This window comes from Lepidochelys kempii, chromosome 3 (assembly GCF_965140265.1).
Source record: "Lepidochelys kempii isolate rLepKem1 chromosome 3, rLepKem1.hap2, whole genome shotgun sequence".
NCBI classification, from domain to species: Eukaryota; Metazoa; Chordata; order Testudines; family Cheloniidae; genus Lepidochelys; species Lepidochelys kempii.
The window spans coordinates 132303468-132327457 of NC_133258.1; the positions used below are offsets into that span (position 1 = coordinate 132303468).

General features: G+C 40.4%; 1 protein-coding gene across 13 annotated transcripts in view; it reads right to left on the reverse strand.

Moving 5' to 3' along the window:
* SIPA1L2 (signal induced proliferation associated 1 like 2) overlaps positions 1 to 23990 on the reverse strand; it is a 238396-nt gene that overhangs the window by 124993 nt on the left and 89413 nt on the right. For 9 of the 13 annotated variants that reach the window (XM_073338090.1, XM_073338096.1, XM_073338095.1 and 6 more), the window contains one exon: positions 2738 to 4455. In XM_073338090.1, the coding sequence (XP_073194191.1) occupies positions 2738 to 4208 (1471 nt within the window). In that variant the 5' untranslated portion in view covers positions 4209 to 4455. Of the gene's footprint in view, positions 1 to 2737; positions 4456 to 16303; positions 16351 to 23990 lie in introns of all 13 variants that reach the window. The other 4 variants (XM_073338084.1, XM_073338085.1, XM_073338088.1 and 1 more) reach the window with 3 other exon arrangements.

Consider the following 23990-nt stretch of genomic DNA (forward strand, 5'->3'; position numbering starts at 1 on the left):
TGAGATTTTGATGTGGACAAGGCACTAGCAGAACCGGGAGTGTATGTACACAGTGGTCCTCTGCCCTGGAGCCAAAACTGATTGTAAAACTTGCTCCATCATTAGAAGTTTAAACTTGATCTCCCTATTTTTCCAGGATCTACCCTTGAAGAAAGTACAGTTCTTGCGCTTACTGGAATACAAGTATCACCCAAACAGCAGAGGTACTGGCAATGCCCATCACTTACTGGAATAAGCTCATGGCAGGAAAGGCACCTCTTGAATCCCGGTGAGCCCAGCATACCCAAGTAAAATAATGAAAAATAACCCTTAGAAGGGGAAGCTTCTAACTAAATCTGAAATTAATACAATTAATTTTTATTTTTAAGAAAAAGAAGAAAAGAAAGGGAACAACTATTCCAACAACTATAAGCACTGTAAGTGATTAACTATATGCCAACTATCTGCTGAAATATTAGAGAGAATGGGCACCAAGAGACTGTCTCATGCTGAAAACAGTTGAAAAGGATTTGAGGGTGGTTTACCTGCACAGTCCCATATAGCCTCAGCACAAGGCACAAGGATGTGTGGAGCATATGCATGGGCTGAACAGGCACCCCTACCAAAATTCTCTCAAAGGCATAGCGGCACATGAAATGGAGCACCGACAGGACACTACTAGAAGAAGAATCCTAAAAAAACATTAAGTAAGCAGCACTAATTTTTACATTCCAAACCATTAAGGAATCAGTGATTGTAAAAGGTGTCCACATGAGCATGCTGATTCCTGAAGTCCTCTACCCACAGTGCAGTTAACAGCATGGCCAGCAGCAGTGCAAGTTTCTCAACACTTAATTAGGAACCTCAAACCAGACCTGGAGGGACTCCCACTGTTTCAACCAGGGTACCAATTAGTGACAACTGTCATTGTGGGTTGCTGAGCCTTTGCCCCCGGGAACTAGAATGACACCAACAATTTGTTTCACACAAGCTAGGGAACAGCTATCAGATGGCAACAATTCTATTTCTTAGTGTTCATATTTTGATTCATATACTCATCAAGTGTGCTGTTTCTAGTGAAGGAATCATATAAACATACATTTCTAATGATATCAAAGCAAATACTACCCAAAACATATTTCATTTGGGTCAACTGTTCAGCATGACAATATAGGTTGTGTATATTGTATTATCTGAAGGGGTTCTGAGAAATTTGCCTTGCTAAAGAAAGTACATTCTTTTTTTTCCTGTTTTTTTTTGTTTTTTTTTTAATTTTCCTTCATTCTTATGCTCCACTTTGTCTTCCGTAACAAGGCAACTTTTGTTCAGTCTTATCTGCAATCTGCCAAAGACTACTCTTCAATTTTTTGAAAATTACAATTTTTGCTTTCTAAAACCCATTTAAAAGAAAAACTTTCATTTGGCTTGTCCTCCTCTCCCCTTTTATTTTTACTCTAATTTTTAACTCAGCTGTCCATCTCTTCTCCATTTTCCCTGTAAATCAGTCCCTTTTTCTCCCAGGCTCTCCAAACATATGCTAAATACTCTCATGTCACCAGTTTCCATGGTTCTCCTTCACCCTTGAAACCCAACAGTCCCTATTCTTGACCTCCCAGACAGCTCAAGAGCCATCCTTATCTCTGTCTTTCTTTACACAACCGTGGGTCTTTTTTCCTCCACCACCAACAAAGTTTCAGGTTCTTACTTTCTTCCCTTTTCTTGTCACCCAGTTCCCACAATTCTCTCCCCATTCTCAGATCTCCATAGCATGATGGAGGTAAGAACTGTACTGAATCCTATTGAGTCCCTTCCACAGGGACAGAGGAGGAAGTAGTGTGTCAATCAGTGTGGTGCTTGCTGCTGCTCAGATGTGGCTAGGAAGGCACAGCAAGCATGACAATAGGAAGACTCAGCCAAAGGCAGAGAACCTTTGTTATGGAGAAAGACAAAAGGTTTTTATTACAATGGGATAAAAACCTGAGCTGTGTCTATACTAGTGCTTCACCTTGGAAAGCAGTTTAACATTTTTCTAGTGTAGCTACACTAAAAGAACAGGGCTGATGGGCTTGGAAGGGAGCACATCCAGCCCTGCTTAACTGGAAGACTGGCTATTGTAATGCAGAGCTTTTGAGGGAGCTGAGAGAAACAGCAATGTAGGAGTGGTATATGGAAGATTCCAATAGCACCCCGAAGAAAAGAAAACATAGGGAAGGACCACAGAGAGAAAGATGGAAGAAACAAACAAGATTGGTAGACAAAATACACAGAAACTATAGGAGAAGAGAACAAAACCCAGACATGGTGATGTATTTTTTTTTGAAGTGCATTATGTACTCCAGTGGATGGATGTCAGCTACTCACCTAATTAAAGATGGTAGTTAACTCTACTGAAAAAGCCTCAAAAATAAAGCCTCCTCTCTAAAATTTTGGGCCCCATCTGTTCAGAGTAGTTTGACAGGAGATCAACATTTGCCCTGTTCTCAGACAAAGAAAACTAAAGCCTTGTACAAGGAAGCTAATTTACAATATACTTTAAACTACACCACACTACTCAGTGACCTTGGATAAGTCACATAATATTTCTGTACTTCATTTTACTCATTGGATACTACTACTTGCAATTCTCACAGATATAGTGAGAGGTTTAATTTTTGTCAAATACTTTGAGAGTCTTTGGGGGAAATGCTCTCTTCTTTTAAAGGGCTAAATATTAAGCAAATTAAACCTGATATGTACACATCAAGAAGGAGAGACTTACCTTTTCCATAGAAGAACTTTCGGTAATAATATGCTCCAAGATCAATGTGTTCTATAATATAACGTTTAACTTTCTCCCGGTGAATTGACTGATTCTCTCTTGGCACCTCCAGTACAGAAACACCAGCATTCGTGCAGTGGGAACTTAGAGAGGATTCAAAGGAACAACTTTCACCTGAAGCAAAAGATGCAGAGTTTGCCCTGGAAAGTGCAATCCTCCTGTCTCCTTCTCCACCAGTTTCATTCCTGAAGTAAGGGCAACTCAGTATTAGGTCATTGCTTTTCCCATCACCCTCATCAGCATCTAGGTTTTCTTTTGAATTGAGGTCCTCTTTACTTCCCAAAGGAGATTCACAGTTTCCTGTCTGGCCTGTTGTCATTTGAGTTTGTGATGCGGCTGAAGCCCCGGTGGTTATATTTTTTCTTTTCCCCACATTAACCGTGGTAGCCATTGCTTCATTTATGTTAAATAAAATGCTCTGAACATCATAATGTGCAAAACATTTTTGACAGTTCCAAGGACGAATGTTTCTCTCAAATCTACCATCATCCAGTTCTGAAGAAAATTTGAAAGTTTCATGCTCACTTTTAATAGTTCGCAGTTTTCTAAACAGAGATGTTTCTACTGCTTCTGATTTTAGTCTCCATTTGAAAGATTTGTCCCTGTCTCTACCAATAAGCAGGGCACTATCCATATAATCCAATCCAGAAATCCTGACAAATTCTCCTCTGGAAATCTGTGTGGCAGCATGAAGACTTGGAGAAATTGTAGGGTCACAGCGGAAAAACTCGGGAAATCCAAATGGAGCAAGAGTTTTATGTTCAAAATTTTCCACTCGATATCCTCTGAGCATTGCAAAAAAATTCTCACCAGACAAACCTTGCCTGTCAATTGAAGAAGTACTTCCATATTCTCTATGAAGAGCTGCTCCCGTATTTGGGTTAACAGCATTCTGGTCCAACACATCTTCAGCATCAATGTCACTAATGGTGACATCACTGTTGCTTCTTTGTCTTATGGGATGAAGTCCCCTCTGGGGAGAATGGACAAAGAGATCTCCTATTGTATATTTGGTCTCTGCAAACTCCAAATCCAACTGCTGTTCTTGTTGCCCATCACTTTGGTCATTTTGTCCATTTGGAATTACTGATCCAACACTCTCATAACTGGTTTGAGGTCTACTCTCCCATACTGCTCTACTTAGTTCCTTAGAGCAATCCTTTTTAGGAGGCCATTCAGATACCCTCGCTCGGACACCCATTTTAGGCATAGCTGGCGTACCATTAGTTTGATTACTTTCATTTTTGCTAGATGTATTTAAAGAAGCAGGAGGACCCACGTTACCATTTAAAGCTTTAAATTTTCTAGCAAAGTAGTCATCGGACTGCATACTTCTTGAAGCCTCCTTGAACTTTGAGGACGTTCGGCTGGGTTTGTGCTTATCTTCTTGTGAAGACCTTTGATCGCTCATGTCCACTCAAGGGCAAGGGAGTACCTAGTCTTACCTCCAAGACTGGTACTGCTGTTATCACATATGGAACAGAGAATTGCAAAATAAGACAACTACTGTCTGTATCAGAGCATAATCGTATCAGAGTGTCTTTTTTGTAAAAAAAAAATAGTCAGAAAAACAGGTCTTCATATTTCCCTCAGTTTAGAATTTAGAATTTCCCTCAGTTGAATTTGATATCAATCCAGGTGTATTCCTTGTACCTGTTCTGAAAAAGAAAAATGTGCATTAAAATGATTTACATTCAAAAGCAGGAAGCCTACAGTGTTACTTGTAAATATAAAACATCCTAAACACCTTTAGTGGCCCATATATTCTCAAAGGAACTCAGATACAAACATACTGAGTATATTACAAATTATTATGTAGTCAGAAAGGTAAAGATAGAAGTATGTTCTCATTTGCACTTCTTAGCAACCAATACATTAGCCCAGTAGTATTCTTAATTATTAATGCTAAAGGTAGAGAATATGTAAATCAATCCAAAGATTGTTATTAACGTACGGAAGAACTTATCTAGAAACATAACAAAATGTTTCCACTACAGTTAACCAATTTAAATCCACTATTAATACATCCCTGCCTAATTAATTTAAATCTGCAAGAGATACCTATTCCATTTGTCTTCTTTTCCTACTTTCATCTCAGCATTTCTCTCAATACCGTCCTAATGCATGGAATGCCCTCCCCATCCCAGTTTGCCAAGATGACTCTCCATATTCAAGCATCTTCTGAAAAGTCACTTCGGTGATGCTCATATGAACAGAGTCAACAGTAATAAGGAAATCATAAGGCATACCCTTCAAGTTACTCTCTACTGTAGGTTTCCCAGTGCAGCCTCCTTTTTTGGATGTCTCTGAAAATGAAAGCACTTTGGGGCAGGGATCGCTCTCAGCCAATATCATCACTCATAAATGCATTTGTGAGTACATCTGCTAGAAACTAAGGTCTGGTCTATTTTAAAATATTGGTCAGTTTAACTAAGTCAGTGAGAAGTGTAAAAAATACATGCTCCTGAGCAGCGTAGTTAAGCCGACTTAAGTTCCTGTGTAGTCAGAGCTAGGTAAATGGAAAACTACTTCTGTCGACCTAGCTATCAACACTCAGGGAGGTGGATTACACACACCAATGGGAGAATGCCTGTCATTGACACAGGCAGGGTCTACACTGAAGCACTACAGCAGCAGCACAGCTGTACCACTGTAGCATTTTAAGTGTGAACAAGCCCTCAGCATTTCACTTCTTGGACGATGGACTGGAAAAATCCACATGTGATTCTGTCCACTGGTACAAAAGATTCAGTAAAATTTAGTCTGATTAGGAAAAACATTCAGTTGGTGATTAGAGCTGGTTGGAACATTTTCAGTGAAATTTCATTTAATTGAAGCCAAAACACTCCAAACATAATGGAGATGTGTCAGTTTCAACCAAGTTTAAAAGTACATGCTCTACCTAGTTCAGTCATTTGGAACAAAAAACTCTGCTCAATCAGATAGAGCAGGGACTTGAATCGGGTTTCCCATATCCCACACCAGTGCTCTAACCACCAGGCTATTGAGATAGACACCTTCCCAAATTGGAAAGCTCAAGCTTCTGTCTGAAATGGACATTTTGACAATTGTTTTTGAAAAATGTTTGGAAGGTTTTATTTTTCTTCAAAATGCAGAATGAAAACAAAGTTTCAAAACCTCAAACGTTGCTGCAAAACAGAACGGTCTTCCTCCAGCCAGTTCAACTAGTAAATGTCTATTGAATTGTGGAAAAGTCTTCCCTCAGATGTGATTTAAAACTATGCTGGAAAAGAACAGAACATACACTGTAAGAAACAATCCTGTGGTGCTAGTGTTTAAAATCTTCTATTCTAAACAGGGCTTTGGAGCTGTGCTTCGGCTCCGCTCCAGCTCCAGGGAAAACCCTGCAGCTCCACTGCTCTGGAGCTGCTCGGCGGGCTCCGCTCCAAAGCCCTGATTCTAAAGGTCTCTTTGGCTCTAATTTCTATTTTACTTCTATATGGCAATATTTCTGTTACATTTACTCTAAATTATAGTACACAAAGTAATCCTTGAAAATGAATTGTAAGGATTTTGTTCCAAACATTTTACAGTTAAATATTCCAGTTGTGTAGCAGAAAATATGTAGTCATTTCAAATTTACAAGTACTAATGAAGATAAGTCATTGAAAACTAGGTCTTTCTTTGAAGAGGGAGCGTGCGGGGGCACAGAATTTTGAATTTGGGACTTGCTACTAGGCAAATAGTGATGATATTGCAAACACTGTAAACCATGCTGGAAAATAAAGAGAGTCCCAGCAGAAATTTAAAGGCAAAACCATTAGGCAGCTCTCTAGACAAGGAAGAGAGGAGAACTCCAATTAATGTTTTTTTAAAATGGCAATTCCTTTCATTGTAATGCATCTAGGAAACAGCAGTAAGGTACTGCATGATTTCCTTCAATTTTACTATTTGGAGGATTTATGTTACTTCATTCTTACTCTAACTGCAGAACAGCTGTAACTGGAGCATATTCTCTTTTATATTTCTCTGCTTGCTAATCTAAGAGACTACAGCTACTATGCTAAAGATCATGCCGGTTGCTTCCCACAACAACATGGCAGCCAAGTTGGCAAACGTTAATTCAGTCAAACATTGAATTTACTAGTACACCAAAATATTTTTCAATTGTTTTTAATAGTTTTCAGGATAATCATATAGAGGAATGTGCACAGGGTATGCACATTCACTTGCAGCTATGTCCAGTGCTTTTCTCCCATTGTGAAAGATCAGTTTAAGGGTGAGGCAAGACTGAACGTTTTCAACTCCCACAGCAGCTTTTCTTCTTTGGGCAGTAAGAGGCAATGTAATGATCTTTCAAGATGCTTCAAATAAGGATGTGCACATTTAGGGCAGTTTTACACAGAGAAGGTAAATTGTACTGAAAGCTTCCCATAGTTCAGTGAAGTTAGTTGGGTGGAGGTCAGGGGTGAAAGTAAGTCGAGTGACTTACCATTACGCTGGGGCCAGCTCTGGCCCCCAGAAGGGGGGGGGGGGTCTAGAGCGGAAGGGGTGGGGCTAAGAGGGTCAGAGCCAGCCCCAGTCCACCCTGTAAAGTAAGTGTGCCCCCCTTCTTCTCCTCCTCCCCCCTCCCGCCCCCACCAGGGTAGCAGCAGCAGGCCGGGGCTCCGGCAGCTATTTAAAGGACCGGGGCAGCAGAGGCAGCTGGAGCCCCAGCCCTTTAAATAGCCCCTCAAGTCCCCGCTACCCCAGGGCTTTGGAGGCTCTTTAAAGGGCCTGCGGCTCCCCTGTTTCTACCGCCCTGGCCCTTTAAATAGCCCCTGGAGCTGTGGAGTAATAGCAGCGGCAGGGCTCCGGCGGCTATTTAAAGGGCCAGGACAGCAGAAGCAGGGGAGCCCCAGGCCCTTTAAATAGCCGCTGGAGCCCCACAGCCGCTACCCCAGGGCCCCAGCGGCAAGGCTCTGGGGTCAATTTAAAGGGCCTGGAGCCCCAGGCCCTTGAAATTGCCCCCTGGGGAAGCCGGGCTGCCCCAGTACAGTGCACCGGCTCTTGCCAGTATGCTGTACCGGTGCATACCAGCTTACTTCCACCTCTGGTGGAGGTAAGAGGAGGGCAGAGAGGAAAAATTTTCTTTCCTACCTATATCACAAAAAAAAAAGTATTTAAAATATTATTGGGGGGGAAAAAAAGATGAAATTTAAGCTTTACAAAAGGACTTTTTTCTTCCATGTCTGGAGGAACACGGGAACCTGAACTCAGGCTTTGCCTGGTATAGCAAGACTGAAGCCCATTGTATATGAACCTGAGTTAGTTAACAGTGTTTAGAGTGCATACTCAGTGTTGCACTTGAAACTGTTTCCATTTGGCTGCACAACAGAGAAGAGGCCAAAAACATGTTAAGAACATGCTCTTCTTAAGGAAGAAAAAAAGTTGTGTTCCAGCCTAAGACCTTAAACACAATACCTACCTGTAGGTTAAAACAAAAAAGTTTTGCCTTGCCCACAGTGATCAGCCAAACTGTTTAAATGTTAGCATGGAATCCAATTAAAATATCTTTAAAATATGACACACAGGATCTTTCAATATATTTGTAAGCATTTTACATTCCTTTGGTGAAAATAAAATGCAAGTAGGAAAATATCTTGTGGTACGTCTAACACTTTTGGGAAAAATTACTATTACAGAACTAAAGCACAAGAAAGAGTTTCTGTATGAATTATGGTATCATGCAAACAACCGACAGTAGCAACTAATAGGTGATCCTCCATATTCTTCAAAGAGCTTTCTCCAGATGTTAACTAATATGATGTTAGAGGATTGGAGGTCCCCCCTTCAGAGAAAAGCAATCAAATAAGACTAAGACATCCCATCATAACCCTGCTACCTACTTTGCATTTTGCAACTACTTAAATAGTATTCAGAACAAAAAAACCCCACAATTTTGCATTTCTGGAATGATCTGAAACTCCACTTATGCCTATTTTCTTTGAAGTGGCTGTAAATTAGGTTTTTCAAACTATCTATCCAATTCACACATTAAAAATGGAAAACCATTCATCAAAATCTGTTCAACCTAGTTTTTTGAAGGGTATCACAAATATTTTTAAATTGTCATACAAACTAAATATAAATATAAAATGAGAAAAGACTATCCTGTAATAATCCCATTCTTCTGTTTCGCATCAAGAATTAGGAACAGAGAAATACCTACATCAGATCAGAACAACAGGCTGTCTATTACAGTATTGTATGTCTGACAATGGCCAGTACCAGGTGCTTTAGGGAAAGGTGCAATTTTCCACTACTGTGCATAATTTTGGAATAAACTGCCCATGGGGAAGCTGTTTCCTATGTCCCATAAGTTACTGGTGGTTTAAATACCCTGAAACAAAGCTTTAAAATATCTCCTTATATAAAAAAAATTAAATGGCTGTCATCCTAGCTCATTTACCTATGTTTTTTCTTGTTATACATATAAATGGATAATCCTTTTTTAAACAAGCCTGTTTAGTTTTCAAGGATATCTTGTAGCACTGAGTTCCACTAGTTGATTATGTATTATGTAAAAACAGATATTTCCTTAAATCATTTCATATATATTATCTTTCAATTTCATTAGACAGTCCCTTGTTATTGTATTATGAGAAAAAGTAAAGCGGGCGCTCCTATTTACTCTTGCTAGAACATCTTTTGCTTCGTTATGTCAACTTTTATTCATCTCCTCTGTAAACCAAACAGTCAAAAATGTTTCAATCTCTGCTCATATGAAAGTCTTTCCATTTGTCTATTTAGAAGAGAAGCTCTTCTGGGCAGGAACAGTCTTTTTGTTATGTTTGTACAATATGCCTAGTACAACAGGGGGTGGAGTTTCTAGGTGCTTCTGCAATACAAATAATAAAAACATCATCATGTCATGCCTCTCGCACCAAATTCAGCTAGATCTTTTTTGTATAGTGACCAGAACCGCACGCACCATTTCAGGGAAGGGGTATAACTGATTTGTATGAAATAGCATTATAATCTTTTCTGTAATTTTTTCATTGCATTCCTCCTACTCCGCAACAACATTGGCTTATTGGACATCTCAGTGTACAGTAGCAGTCAAATGATGCCATGATTTGTCACATAGTTTTAATTAATTTAAAACTCAGTAACATATTAGTAGTCCAGGTCATTCCTTCCTGTGTGCAGTACACCTTGCATTTAAACACAACAAAATTTAATTTGCTATCCATTCATCTATCTTTGTTACATCGCTCTCATGTTCCCTACACTCGCCTAAGCAATTGAGTCACCTGCAAAGTTTACCACCCACTTTTGGTTTTATGTTCTTTTTGTCTAATTTCCTCATTTAAAAAAAAAAAAAGCACACAGTGCTAGTTTTTTTTAACCTAATTACAAAGTTTTATTTCGTTACTCAGCTACTAAATTACTTCTTGAAACACTTCGTAGTTGAAATACCCCTTCCCCAACTATGTTAACTTTCTATGCCAGCATAGAATCATAGAATCATAGAATATCAGGGTTGGAAGGGACCCCAGAAGGTCATCTAGTCCAACCCCCTGCTCAAAGCAGGACCAATTCCCAGTTAAATCATCCCAGCCAGGGCTTTGTCAAGCCTGACCTTAAAAACCTCTAAGGAAGGAGATTCTACCACCTCCCTAGGTAACGCATTCCAGTGTTTCACCACCCTCTTAGTGAAAAAGTTTTTCCTAATATCCAATCTAAACCTCCCCCACTGCAACTTGAGACCATTACTCCTCGTTCTGTCATCTGCTACCATTGAGAACAGTCTAGAGCCATCCTCTTTGGAACCCCCTTTCAGGTAGTTGAAAGCAGCTATCAAATCCCCCCTCATTCTTCTCTTCTGCAGGCTAAACAATCCCAGCTCCCTCAGCCTCTCCTCATAACTCATGTGTTCCAGTCCCCTAATCATTTTTGTTGCCCTTCGCTGGACTCTCTCCAATTTATCCACATCCTTCTTGAAGTGTGGGGCCCAAAACTGGACACAGTACTCCAGATGAGGCCTCACCAATGTCGAATAGAGGGGAACGATCACGTCCCTCGATCTGCTCGCTATGCCCCTACTTATACATCCCAAAATGCCATTGGCCTTCTTGGCAACAAGGGCACACTGCTGACTCATATCCAGCTTCTCGTCCACTGTCACCCCTAGGTCCTTTTCTGCAGAACTGCTGCCTAGCCATTCGGTCCCTAGTCTGTAGCTGTGCATTGGGTTCTTCCGTCCTAAGTGCAGGACCCTGCACTTATCCTTATTGAACCTCATCAGATTCCTTTTGGCCCAATCTTCCAATTGGTCTAGGTCCTTCTGTATCCTATCCCTCCCCTCCAGCGTATCTACCACTCCTCCCAGTTTAGTATCATCCGCAAATTTGCTGAGAGTGCAATCCACACCATCTTCCAGATCATTTATGAAGATATTGAATAAAACCGGCCCCAGGACCGACCCTTGGGGCACTCCACTTGATACCGGCTGCCAACTAGACATGGAGCCATTGATCACTACCCGTTGAGCCCGACAATTTAGCCAGCTTTCTACCCACCTTATAGTGCATTCATCCAGCCCATACTTCCTTAACTTGCTGACAAGAATACTATGGGAGACCGTGTCAAAAGCTTTGCTAAAGTCAAGAAACAATACATCCACTGCTTTCCCTTCATCCACAGAACCAGTAATCTCATCATAAAAGGCGATTAGATTAGTCAGGCATGACCTTCCCTTGGTGAATCCATGCTGGCTGTTCCTGATCACTTTCCTCTCATGCAAGTGCTTCAGGATTGATTCTTTGAGGACCTGCTCCATGATTTTTCCAGGGACTGAGGTGAGGCTGACTGGCCTGTAGTTCCCAGGATCTTCCTTCTTCCCTTTTTTAAAGATTGGCACTACATTAGCCTTTTTCCAGTCATCCGGGACTTCCCCGGTTCGCCACGAGTTTTCAAAGATAATGGCCAGTGGCTCTGCAATCACAGCCGCCAATTCCTTCAGCACTCTCGGATGCAACTCGTCCGGCCCCAGGGACTTGTGCACGTCCAGCTTTTCTAAATAGTCCCTAACCGCCTCTATCTCCACAGAGGGCTGGCCATCTCTTCCGCATTTTGTGATGCCCAGCGCAGCAGTCTGGGAGCTGACCTTGTTAGTGAAAACAGAGGCAAAAAAAGCATTGAGTACATTAGCTTTTTCCACATCCTCTGTCACTAGGTTGCCTCCCTCATTCAGTAAGGGGCCCACACATTCCTTGGCTTTCTTCTTGTTGCCAACATACCTGAAGAAACCCTTCTTGTTACTCTTGACATCTCTGGCTAGCTGCAGCTCCAGGTGCGATTTGGCCCTCCTGATAACATTCCTACATGCCCGAGCAATATTTTTATACTCTTCCCTGGTCATATGTCCAACCTTCCACTTCTTGTAAGCTTCTTTTTTATGTTTAAGATCCGCTAGGATTTCACCATTAAGCCAAGTTGGTCGCCTGCCATATTTACTATTCTTTCGACTCATCGGGATGGTTTGTCCCTGTAACCTCAACAGGGATTCCTTGAAATACAGCCAGCTCTCCTGGACTCCTTTCCCCTTCAAGTTAGTCCCCCAGGGGATCCTGGCCATCCGTTCCCTGAGGGAGTCGAAGTCTGCTTTCCTGAAGTCCAGGGTCCGTATCCTGCTGCTTACCTTTGTTCCCTGCGTCAGGATCCTGAACTCAACCAACTCATGGTCACTGCTTCCCAGATTCCCATCCACTTTTGCTTCCCCCACTAATTCTACCCGGTTTGTGAGCAGCAGGTCAAGAAAAGCACCCCCCCTAGTTGGCTCCTCTAGCACTTGCGCCAGGAAATTGTCCCCTACGCTTTCCAAAAACTTCCTGGATTGTCTATGCACCGCTGTATTGCTCTCCCAGCAGATATCAGGAAAATTAAAGTCACCCATGAGAATCAGGGCATGCGATCTAGTAGCTTCCGTGAGCTGCCGGAAGAAAGCCTCATCCACCTCATCCCCCTGGTCCGGTGGTCTATAGCAGACTCCCACCACTACATCACTCTTGTTGCACACACTTCTAAACTTAATCCAGAGACACTCAGGTTTTTCTGCAGTTTCGTACCGGAGCTCTGAGCAGTCATACTGCTCCCTTACATACAGTGCTACTCCCCCACCTTTTCTGCCCTGCCTGTCCTTCCTGAACAGTTTATAACCATCCATGACAGTACTCCAGTCATATGAGTTATCCCACCAAGTCTCTGTTATTCCGATCACGTCATAGTTCCTTGACATCACCAGGACCTCCAGTTCTCCCTGCTTGTTTACTTCCACTTTTTCTATATATGTTCTTCCTTCCTCAAGGCGTTCCCCAGCACCAGATACATTTCTTGATGCATGAGGAAGTGATCAGCTGCTTCACCTCTCTCAATAATCTCAACTACAGAAATTTCGTTTCTCCATTCCAGCCTTATCTCCTCCTAGCAGATGCGTGACTTCCTTAAATGGAAGACACAGTCAGTTCTGAACTGGGACAATTCTACAATGTCCATATAAATAATTCTGGCCACTTCTGCCCTTTTAGTTCAGAAACTAGTAAATGCACCATGGGATCCATAGTGTTGACGCTCCATGCTTTCCATCACCTGAGAGACTTTGAGGCCATGCCTCCTGTTCCATCTGACAAGTCAACCTACAGTTGTGGAGGAAAGCATACTTCAAAAGGACTTGAGCATTGTGACAATTCTCTTTTCTTATGCTTCTCACGTCCTTCCAGTTACACAGACGGTATGACACAGCCCATTCTCAGGGAAACAAATATTTGTGTACACTCAGTATTTTAAAGCAATAGCATATTGTATCCACTGGGTTTAAAAAAAAACAACAAAAAAAATAGTTATTCCCTCCACTGCTTCATAAGTCAGAGAACACTTTAAAACTAGTGTATTGGTTGACCAAGGAGATGCCTAAATTAGCACTGATTTATGAATTAACACTTTATTGGAAACAGCAACATTTGGAAAAAAACTGCCCTTACAAGAATCACTAAAGCGAAGGTATATGAACAAATAAGGCAGCCCTTTTAAAAAATCTATAGTTGGACTAATTTACATAACCTTTTTATTTTTAATATAGTTCAGTGGTTCTCAATCCATGGGACACTTAAGGCCCAATCACCACACAGCTGCGGCCCATGTAGGATCCTCAAGCCCATATAGATAGTATATATATTGTGTGGATGCAGCCCACATAACACACAGAACACTCCATATGTCTGCCACAATGTTAAATAGATTGAGAACCACTGATATAGGCTGTGTGAACATTTAGTAGTGAATATTCCATAGATTCATAATTCAGTAATACAGAAGATGTTCTGTTTGAAAAAGGTTCAGATGATGAATAGATTGTATTACCTTCTATGGCATCACTCCCCCTCTCCTACATTTGTTTTTCATCAATTTCTCTTTGCTCTATTTGTTATCTCTCCACAAAAAGGAATTGGACAAAACAGACACACACCCCTGAGTTATAACTAATGCTTGCACCATTTATTATAAAACTTCCTTTGTTTGCGTTATAAGACAACATTTAATAAAACAGATTTCTTCCTCTACCCCACCCCACCCCCAAAAAGAATATTTGTCCATATCTTCCTCATCCCTGACCACCACCCACACACCTCTAGGTCAAGTTCCTCACTTTTCCCTTTTTTCTCCTCATCTTAGTCTTTCAGCTAGAGAGCAATTGCCAGACATGGTCAAAAGATAAAACTGGATGCCTACCCTGCTGTTCTGCTTGTGCCGATCCTCTCCACTAGGGCTGTTGGATGTTATGCAAATAACTTAAGTTCCTTCCACAGAGTTACAAAGACTTCCTTCTGAGCTCAATAAAGCAGCTGGTTTGTTAGCCACAGTTTCAGTTCTCTTTAAGGTGGAATGTTTCCAAGTTTTCTGGGGACCTGGATATATGCCTACAAATGGTCCTGTGCCAATAACAGAGCAATGAATAAAAACTGTACTATTGGACTACCCTGTCAAAAGGAGGCTGCTTGGTAACCCTGCCTCATGTCAACCTTGATAGACAGAAATTAATGCTGTAAGGGGCCTTTCTGAGATTATTTTGTTGATCAAGAAACTGGAAATCTGCCCCTATTATTAGAGAATGTTATCACCCTAAAAAGAATGCATAATTAATCCTTGTACTATTCATCAAGATTAAAATTGTATAATTGTGATTCTGAGGCTGTGCTAATCTTAAAAAATGGGAAGTGCAATTTGATAAAATAGGAATATAAATGTGAATAGTAGGCCAAATCTTATGATCAGCCAGACATTTGATTTGCATTTGACTGATTCTACACAGCATTTTGCTATGAGCAATAAGAGCTCTAGTCAGCTTTCAGTCTTCAGAGTAACACATTTAAAGACACAGTGTTGTGTATTTTGCCAGTATAGTTAATGCAGCAGTAATACATCAGCTAATTTACAGCAAATCCATTTTTGGATGCAAGCTTGGCCTGGGACCCATCCTTCTATGACCTATGGAAATAATAGGGTGCAAAAGCAAAGAGGAGAGGGTCTATAAGCTACCTTTCTCCTCAAGAACTCTAAACTAGACAATTCACTGGAGTAACATCAAGGTAGCTACAGTGTTAGTGGAAGAATACGTAAACTTTCAACTATTTAATATAGCAGCACCTGTATGAAAGTTGTCACAAGGAAAATATAGAACACTTAATTTAGTCTTAATTTAGAATACCTTTCTAAATTAAATGATTTTCCATTTGCTTCTTTCCTTGTTTTTAACCACTAATATTAAGAATCATTATATGAAAAAAATACTTGTAGATGGAGTTCATCTGTTCCTACTGTTTGTTCCTTAAAGCCATAGTCCAGAGATTTACAGCTTGGGTTCCTAAATCAAAAGGTCCTGGATTTTCAGAGGCACAGTGGAGAGTGTGGGTGCTCATTTAGGTGTTCAAATAGGGATTTAGGTGCCTAACTTTAGATATCCAATTTGGAAAATCTTGGCCATACTCCTTTGTGTGATATCACAATTAACTGCTCTTGAGATTGTGATGATATCACACAAAGGATTATTATTCCAAATGACACATATGCACGAAGAGCAGATGAACTCCTTTAGCAAGAGTCTGTTTTCATGCAAATGTCCTTAGAAAATGTGATATTTAAGCATAATTGTCTTAAATAGAATGTTTTTCAAGGTTTTCCATGAGGCATCAGGGAATCTTTAAGGCTAACACTAACTATAATTGAGTCACTTATCTGGATTGCAGCTGTGGAAAAAGAACTGAAAAGAGTACAATGCACAAATTATGAACCCAGTTCATGAAAAGATGGCTCAAATTATTATACATCGGATTTACAATAAAACTATAACTACAGTATAAATGGTTACTTCTTATACCCATACTTCAGATCCATGATTAATATGCAGATTTAGACAGAAGGCAGAAGTGACATGGGAAGCCCCTCATTTTGATTAATGGGGATACACATGAGTTTCTGTATACCGAGTATTTGTTGTGAACTTACTCATTTGTGCTCTTTCTTCACATGTATAATCTTTGGTTGCAAGTGAACTGTAAGGGCAGAAAATGAAAAAAAGCTAGCTGAGATCAAAAAACTATGATAAAATATCTAAAAAAATATTCCATTATTGTACTGTTATTGTGTTAGATCAAGGCTTGGATTATTTGAAATGAGAGTTATAATTAAGCAATTATGCTAATACACTCTGGGAATGATTCTCCATTTACACTGATGCAAATCAGGAGCAATTCCTTTTATGTCAATAGAGTAACACTACCAGAAAACAGGTGTAAATGAATGGAGAATTAGACCTTATATTTGTACTTCATCAATGGTCTCTTCCACACTCTGATAAATGCTAGAGACATTTATCTTAAAGTAAACATTGAAGCAAAGCCACAATATATAACCTTGAAGCTATACCCTTTAACAATAAAACGTTGCCTGATGTCAGTGAAATTTCACAAAAGGCTAAAAAAAAAGCTTTCTAAGTCATAATCATGTTTCCCTTTGGTCTTGGAAGGAATCCAAGATGGCAATCACAATAACATCTACTGCACCAGTTTTAGAAGATTTAAAAATAAAAACCAAAACCAAACAAAAGCCTCTTAGCTTTCCTATTAAACAGACTTATGGACTGGATTCCCTCCCTTCACTTAGGAAATCAAAGATGACAAAGTGATTTAATGAGTCCCACCTCCCAATTATTATGATCATCATCATTATGTCAAGATACATTGCAACCAGTTATGAAGCAACAAGTATAGTTTGCAATTTATAATTTTTTATTTATTTTTTATTTGGAAAGGTAACAATAAGGTACCGAACCCCAAACTCTTGGCACTTTTTTTTTTTTTTTTTTTATCATTTTCTCAGAATAAATCAACCTTAAATATTGTAGCTCAATTTGTATTTTGTTTCATCAGGAAATAATGATAATCTTTTCAGCAAGCAATTGGTATAGTCCCACAATTAACATTTCTACTTTACATTTCTACCTTAATTAGCACAATGCTGCTTCAATTTCATTAAGAATATTTCAGAGACAGAATAAAGTTGCTGAAGGGACTTTTAATTTTAATTTTTATTATTTTGCTGAAAGGAAAAAAGTTTATTTTAAAATTTCAGAATCAGTACTTTAGATTTTTCTTTGACTATTGACACCAGTACCCTACTATCTTGCTTCAGCATTTTGATAAATTATACAAGTTTTGGCAGTTGGATATTTTAAGGCTAATCTGCTTTCTAAAACAAAGTACATCCCCCACTGTTCTTACAGCTCTGTCAAAAATGGGCTCTACCATGCTATCTATGTCAAAGTTTGATTAAATGACCAATGCTGAAGAGTGGATTGGGATATGACCTCATGCAGGTTGGACTACATAGACGTGTAGGGTGAAATCCTGGCTCCACTGAAGCCAATGGCAAACTGTTATTTACTTCATTTGGGCCAAATTTTCATGATTCGACTTGCAATTCAGTTAGACTATTTTTAGTACATTTATGGAAATGCACACACACGATTTACAAGGTAAAGAACAGTATTAAAACAATTATATCCTCAGATAAAGGGATTTTTCTGGGAGAAGAAAGAACAGCTGTGTGTACTAACTGTTTCCTATTAAGCCAGAAGGAGAAAAAGTTGCCCTCCCACCATTTCTCATAGATGATTTACCATGGTTCATGGATCAAACTGCAGAAGGAAGTTATTTGCCTATGACCTGAGTTTTTCAATACGAGCAGACAGTGCAGCTTAGGCCAATAGAAGTTTCTAGAAGCAGTGCTCATTGGAACACTCACTCCCCCTGTAACCCTGCCCCTTCCTTCATGGCTCTGGACATTTGGATAGCAGAACTACAAAAGAACGACTTGGCTTGCCGACCACCTTAGCTCCTTCCAGTCCCTCCTCGGGTTAAAAGTTGAAATTAGGACTCCAAGGAGGAAGAGAAGATGGGCAGGAGAGCATGAATGTGCAGAGGTTATTTCAAAGAATTGCAGTTACATGTGAGCAACCTTCACTGTCTCTTCTGCACATTTTCCACTCTCAGGATTTTATCAAGCAGTATTCCTGCCTTCGGAGCGTGGGACAAAGAGGCCTAGTTAAATGGAGATTGTAATACTGCTTTACCAAACTGTAAGCTCTTCTAGATGCCACATCTGTGACATAGCATTGGTGCCAACTGGCAAAGGACTCACTGCTCTCTTCTCAGAGCAGACAAACACACTCACCTAATACACCGCTTTCATGGTATTTAGCCATAAAGGGTGCGATGTGAGGTCTCTACTGAAAGCTTGTAACTCATCAATAGTGTGAGATGTGTATACAGATAATATTTAAGGCTTAATGTAACTGTATAGAAAATTATGCCCTTGATAAGTCTTGGAGCCAAAGCGAGTCACCTGTGTATCATATGTCTCAGTGATGGCTCATTCTAATGGGAAGGAGTGTCACCCCTCCCTGGCTAGCCACTTATGCAATGTATTGCTCAGTGGTTCACTGTTGCAGACAAGTCAATGGAAAAATCAAAGAAGCTATAAACATCAAAACTACTTGGCAGTGAAAAAGCAAAATATGACAGCAAGGGGATGGCCCTGTCTGTGAACAAAGACAAAAGATTGAGTCAGTGCATCACAAGGTGGAAAAAGACACTGCATTCATTCACTGAGGAGGTACCTTGAAACAGCGAAGGTGAAATATCATAAAAGACTGGTCTAGCAAACACTACAAAAAAGACAGAACTTTGGAGTGAGAATCTACTCTATTAGATAGGAATAAGTGTATTCCCCATTCTCAGTTTTATGATTTTGTTTTGTATGTGACAGTTTCCAAAACTCTCACCTATTTCTATTTGATTCTTTATTCTTTTCTTAAATAAATTTCCTTTTGTTTTACTATAATTCAACTCAAATGTTGTGTGTGATACAGAAGCAGTGGCCTAAGGTAAAACTAGTAAATTGGGGTACATTATTCCTTTGAATTGGGATCTAAGATTTCTGTATGTATCCAGTGATCCAGGCCAAATACCACAGAGGGATGCTTTGAAGGGACTCGGGGGATGAGGTGCCTATATTGCCAATATGCAGGGCAAAGGCAGGGCTGGTATAGCCCAGAGGAGAGTGTGTGAGTGGAAGGCAAGCTACTTGGGTTAGGGAGCTAACACTCAGCTGGCACAGGCAAAACTTGCTCACGCTGTAAGTGGCAACAAGGTGACTTCTAGCTCTGGGTGCCCCCAGAAGCATCACAACTTCTATGGAATAATGCTTTGTGAACACATGGATCAACCTCCAAGTGGTATCTCTACAGATTGCTAATATGGAATATGTCTAAAGTAAGTGGTGACAGTGGCTCTCTTTCTAGTTGAGTGCACTCCAAGCGCTCTGGAAGAGGAACAGAGGTATATTTATAACACACTTTCATATATCTTAACCCCCTTAGAAAGGCATTGGGATACAACTACCCGCCCTTTATTCTTTTTCCCCATAAGGAGACAAACAGTCTAGGTTATTTCCTGTACTCCTCTCAGACCTATTGAAATAGGCTACTTCTGTCTTAGCATTCAATATGTGTAGTTTAGCTTCCCCTGGGGAGCAAGACCTACAGAAACATATGGACAACTTATGGCCAAGTTAAAATTATTACCACCACCTTGGGGAGAAATGTCAGGTGTGGAGGAAGGATGTCATTTTCTAATGAGTTGTTCAGTGGCCATCATTAACTCTCTGCTCATCTGATTTGGCAGCATATTATCCTTGCCTGCAAGTTGGAAAGCTCATGGGCAAGTTTGGTGTTACAGAGCTACAGCCTCTTTGCACAGCTAGCTGAAATGTGCTTACCCAACTGTTCACGTAAAAACTGCTGTATCGGTAATTGCTTGAACTACTCTGCCACGAAGTGGAGGAAGAAAGAACCTAAGTGCCTAATGTGTTGTACTTAATTCTAGAATACTTGATATGGAAGTTTTTCCTCCCAGAAATTCAAGCAACAATGAACGGTCAAATTCTTGTAATGAGCTTCAAAGCCCAGATTGACTGTGATGACTGTGACTGACTGAGCTAGGAGGTTGAATGCAACTCCTCTGAGAACACTGTGATGTTGAGTATATCACATAAGGAATAGGAACACATCCTTGGGTAGTATCAATCTCATAAACATGCTTACTGTATTTGGAATATAGCATCTTGCTAGCCAATGTATGTGCCTCAATCGTAGACGTGCACATAGAATTACAACTGTCACTGAAGTCATCAGCCTGAGGAAGAACATTACTGCTTGACACAAGTTCTCTTGTGCTATATCTATTGTTGTAAGCATATTTAAATAGAAGTTTTCCTCTAGAAGAAAAAAGTTCTATCTTTTTGAGAATCCAGAACTATCCCAATAAAAGGTATGAACTGGGTTGGTGCTATTTACAAATTCTTTCAGTTTATCTTGAACCCTATTGTTTGGAACAAGGTACATGTTTGTGACATACCTTTTGGCAGGCTCTCCTACAATGACACCTTGATGAGCCAACTGTCCATGTAGAGGTAAACCCAGATAACCTAACGTCTCAAATGGCATCCTACTATGAGACACTTTGTGAACACTCAAAGTGTTGTAGATTGGCCAAGTGAAAAGACCTTATATTGGTAATGATCTCCACCCACAAGAAACAATGTATTTTCTATGCAAAAGTCTCATTGAGATGCGAAAGTAAGCGTCCTGTAAATCAAGAGCTGCAAACCAATCATAGATTAATAAGGAGGGGATGAGTGAGGCTAGAGTAAAGCATGGTGACTGAACTTTCTGACAGAGAGTTGAGCTTCCCAATATCAAGAATGGGTCTGAGACCTCCATCTTTCATAGGGTTCAGAAAGTATCTGAAAAAAATTCCTTCCCCCAGATCTCTTCCTTTATGGCACCAGAATCCAGTATTGAGCAGACTTCTGATCTTAACAGGTTCTTTCCTGTGAGGAGGAGGGTTGGTGGGAGGCAGGATAGTGTTGAACTGAATGGAGTAACCCTGCTGGACAATCTCCAAATTTCATTAATCTGTGGTGATTACACTCCAGGCCTCTAAAAAATGTAGATCGTGGGGGTGGGAGGAGGGATGAAAAAAGAGGAAAAAAGTTTACAAATGAAAGGGATGCAGACACTTTAAAACTGGTTTGGGATTTTTGTGCATCCCATCAAACCTGTGATACACAGGCTGATGCAGCAGATCTTTCTTTAGCTTGCATTTAGAAGGGTTTGTGTCTCTACTGATACTGAATGTGGGAGTGGGGGGGATTACGTTCTTGAAAAGAATACAAAGTAGAGCTTTGGTATGGTTTCTGATAAAATTTGGTACCCCCCTATTTTTTCCTAGGGGTTCCAGAAATCACTAGAGACCTTGCAGCAGACCTGGTGTCTTTCAGTTTCCTTACAACCTCATATGTTCTAAAGCTAAATTAGCCCTTCATCATCGAATGAGAGGTATTCTCCCCCGATTCTTGCTTCCTAAGGAAGTGCAGAGAGAAAACCATGAATGGCACCTCAATGTAATGGTAAAGACACAGTACTAGATACCATATCTGAAGCATTGAAGGATGCTCTCAGGGCATAGTTCACTACAAACTGACCTTTGGTAGCAGAGGTTTTGTCTAGTTATCCTCTCAATCCCTGGGTGAAAGAGGGTGATCTTGTGGTCTGAAAGGCTGGAATTGAGATTGATTCCTTCTTCTGTGGGAAAGAAAAAATCTGCCCCACTGCTTTGTGCATCTTTCCTTTCTCTTTAAGCACTATGGACAATGTACCCAGTGCTGCACAAAATCGCCCTGATCTGAAGGTAAATGAGGGTGATTAAGGGGTTCAATATGATGAACCTGCCTAATCTACTACATAGATCCAGAAGGAACTGACAGTTGTGTTAAAGCAAACAATGAGATTTTTAGCACAGAACCAACAGCCTTGGATCCAAACAGCCTTGATCCTCAATATTATCCTTCACTGTGGCACTGACTTCCAAGGCCTGAGGCTAAGAGTATGCTTTTGCACTTCATTGTGCAGAACTGGATGCACTAGATCTGTAGAGGTATGCTCTTGAGGACTGTCCTTCAGCAGAGGTGGACACCTGTGAGGCCACACATTTGTGCTCAGCTGGAACCAATCTTTTCAGATTCACAGTGATTGGCACGTTAAGTTCGGCTCAAGACAGAGGCCAACACATGAAGGGATTTTGCCATGATTTTTAACTCTATCAGGAGTCAAAGCTGAGGCTGGTCTCACAGCACTTACGGAATCCTGAGTTTTAGAACCAGAAGCTTTAGCTATTAATGATTCCTGCAACAGCATAGCTTGAAGGCAATTCCTGGGGATAAAGGTGCTGCATATGGAGCAACAATGCAGCAAGTCACCCTGCCCCAAGCAAGTCAAACAACATTGTATGTGTGTGTGTCTAAGGAGAAATAACAGCAGGGCAAGAGGTGCACCTCTTGAACCCAGGTTTCTTTATCTTAGGTTTTGATGTATCAGAACAAAGGACCCTTGACAGGGTGCTAAAATACTCAAGCAGTTTTTTCTTTTTTTGACTAGCTAAACCTCACTAAAATAGGGTGGCAGCATAAACAACAAATCAGGGTTCTAAAAATTTGGGGATCCAGTAATCTGTGACCACAATTGGAAAGAACTGAGGTGGTTTTCGTGATGTGCCCCCTTTTATAACCTCACCCTCCAAGTGTTCAGGGCCTCAAGGAGAAGGCAAGAGGCATACGAGTGCTCCAATGGACACAGCTAGTAGAAGATTCCACTGGTCCAAGCTGCACCATTGGCACGTCACAGAAGTCAGAATGTGCAGAGGCCACTCAAATAAAAAATGCTTGGTCATTATTTGCAAATTAAGAATTGGTAGGTAGGTAGGTAGGTAGATAGAAAATTAATAACCTAAAATTACATTTTGGAAATTCACCACACAGGGCAGAGGTAAGAGTGATTGGGTGCCTTCACCGTGCATTTCCATAGCTTAACAAATTTGAATTTTTTAGGTTTAACATTAACTCCAAATTTTCTGAGTGTGCAACATTTGTTTGGCGGATAATTACAACAATTAATGTTTTACCCTAAAATTACGGATATGTACTCAGTCTTAACTCCTGTTTTATGTAGTTTTTCCTCTCGGAATAAAGTATATTTTGAACAATAAATACAAAGTGAACTTTCCTACTGAATATCAAATGATGATGAACCAAAGTAAACAGAAGGTGAATTTCATATAGCACTTTACATCTTCAAAGTGGTTCAAAGCACCTTACAGAGTAGAACATCAAACGTTGGTAGTGTTCTGCAAAGGGCAGCAAAACAAATACTCTCAGCATTAGTGTGGACCTCACCCCAACCATCAGAACTGATTTCATTAAGACAGGTAGCATTAGCCAGAACACTAGAGTTATCCCCTGCTCTGCAAGAAAAGCAAGGTGTCAGCCAAGATTGCATTTGTGCTGCCTGAAACACCCTCCCCCCCACAAAGTCAAGATGTTCAGTGAAATAGTTTTTCAAGTCAAATCTGCAGCCAAAGTTTAGAGAAAGAGAAACAGGGGACTTCTGTACTGTAGAAATAGTGTACTCGGCAACTTTGGAGGTTGGGTGAGGAAAGGAAGCATCTTACATAGCTTTTAAGCTGTCCTCTTTGAGTGATTCAAGCACCATATTATCTGGCTCTGGAGAGAGCAAATT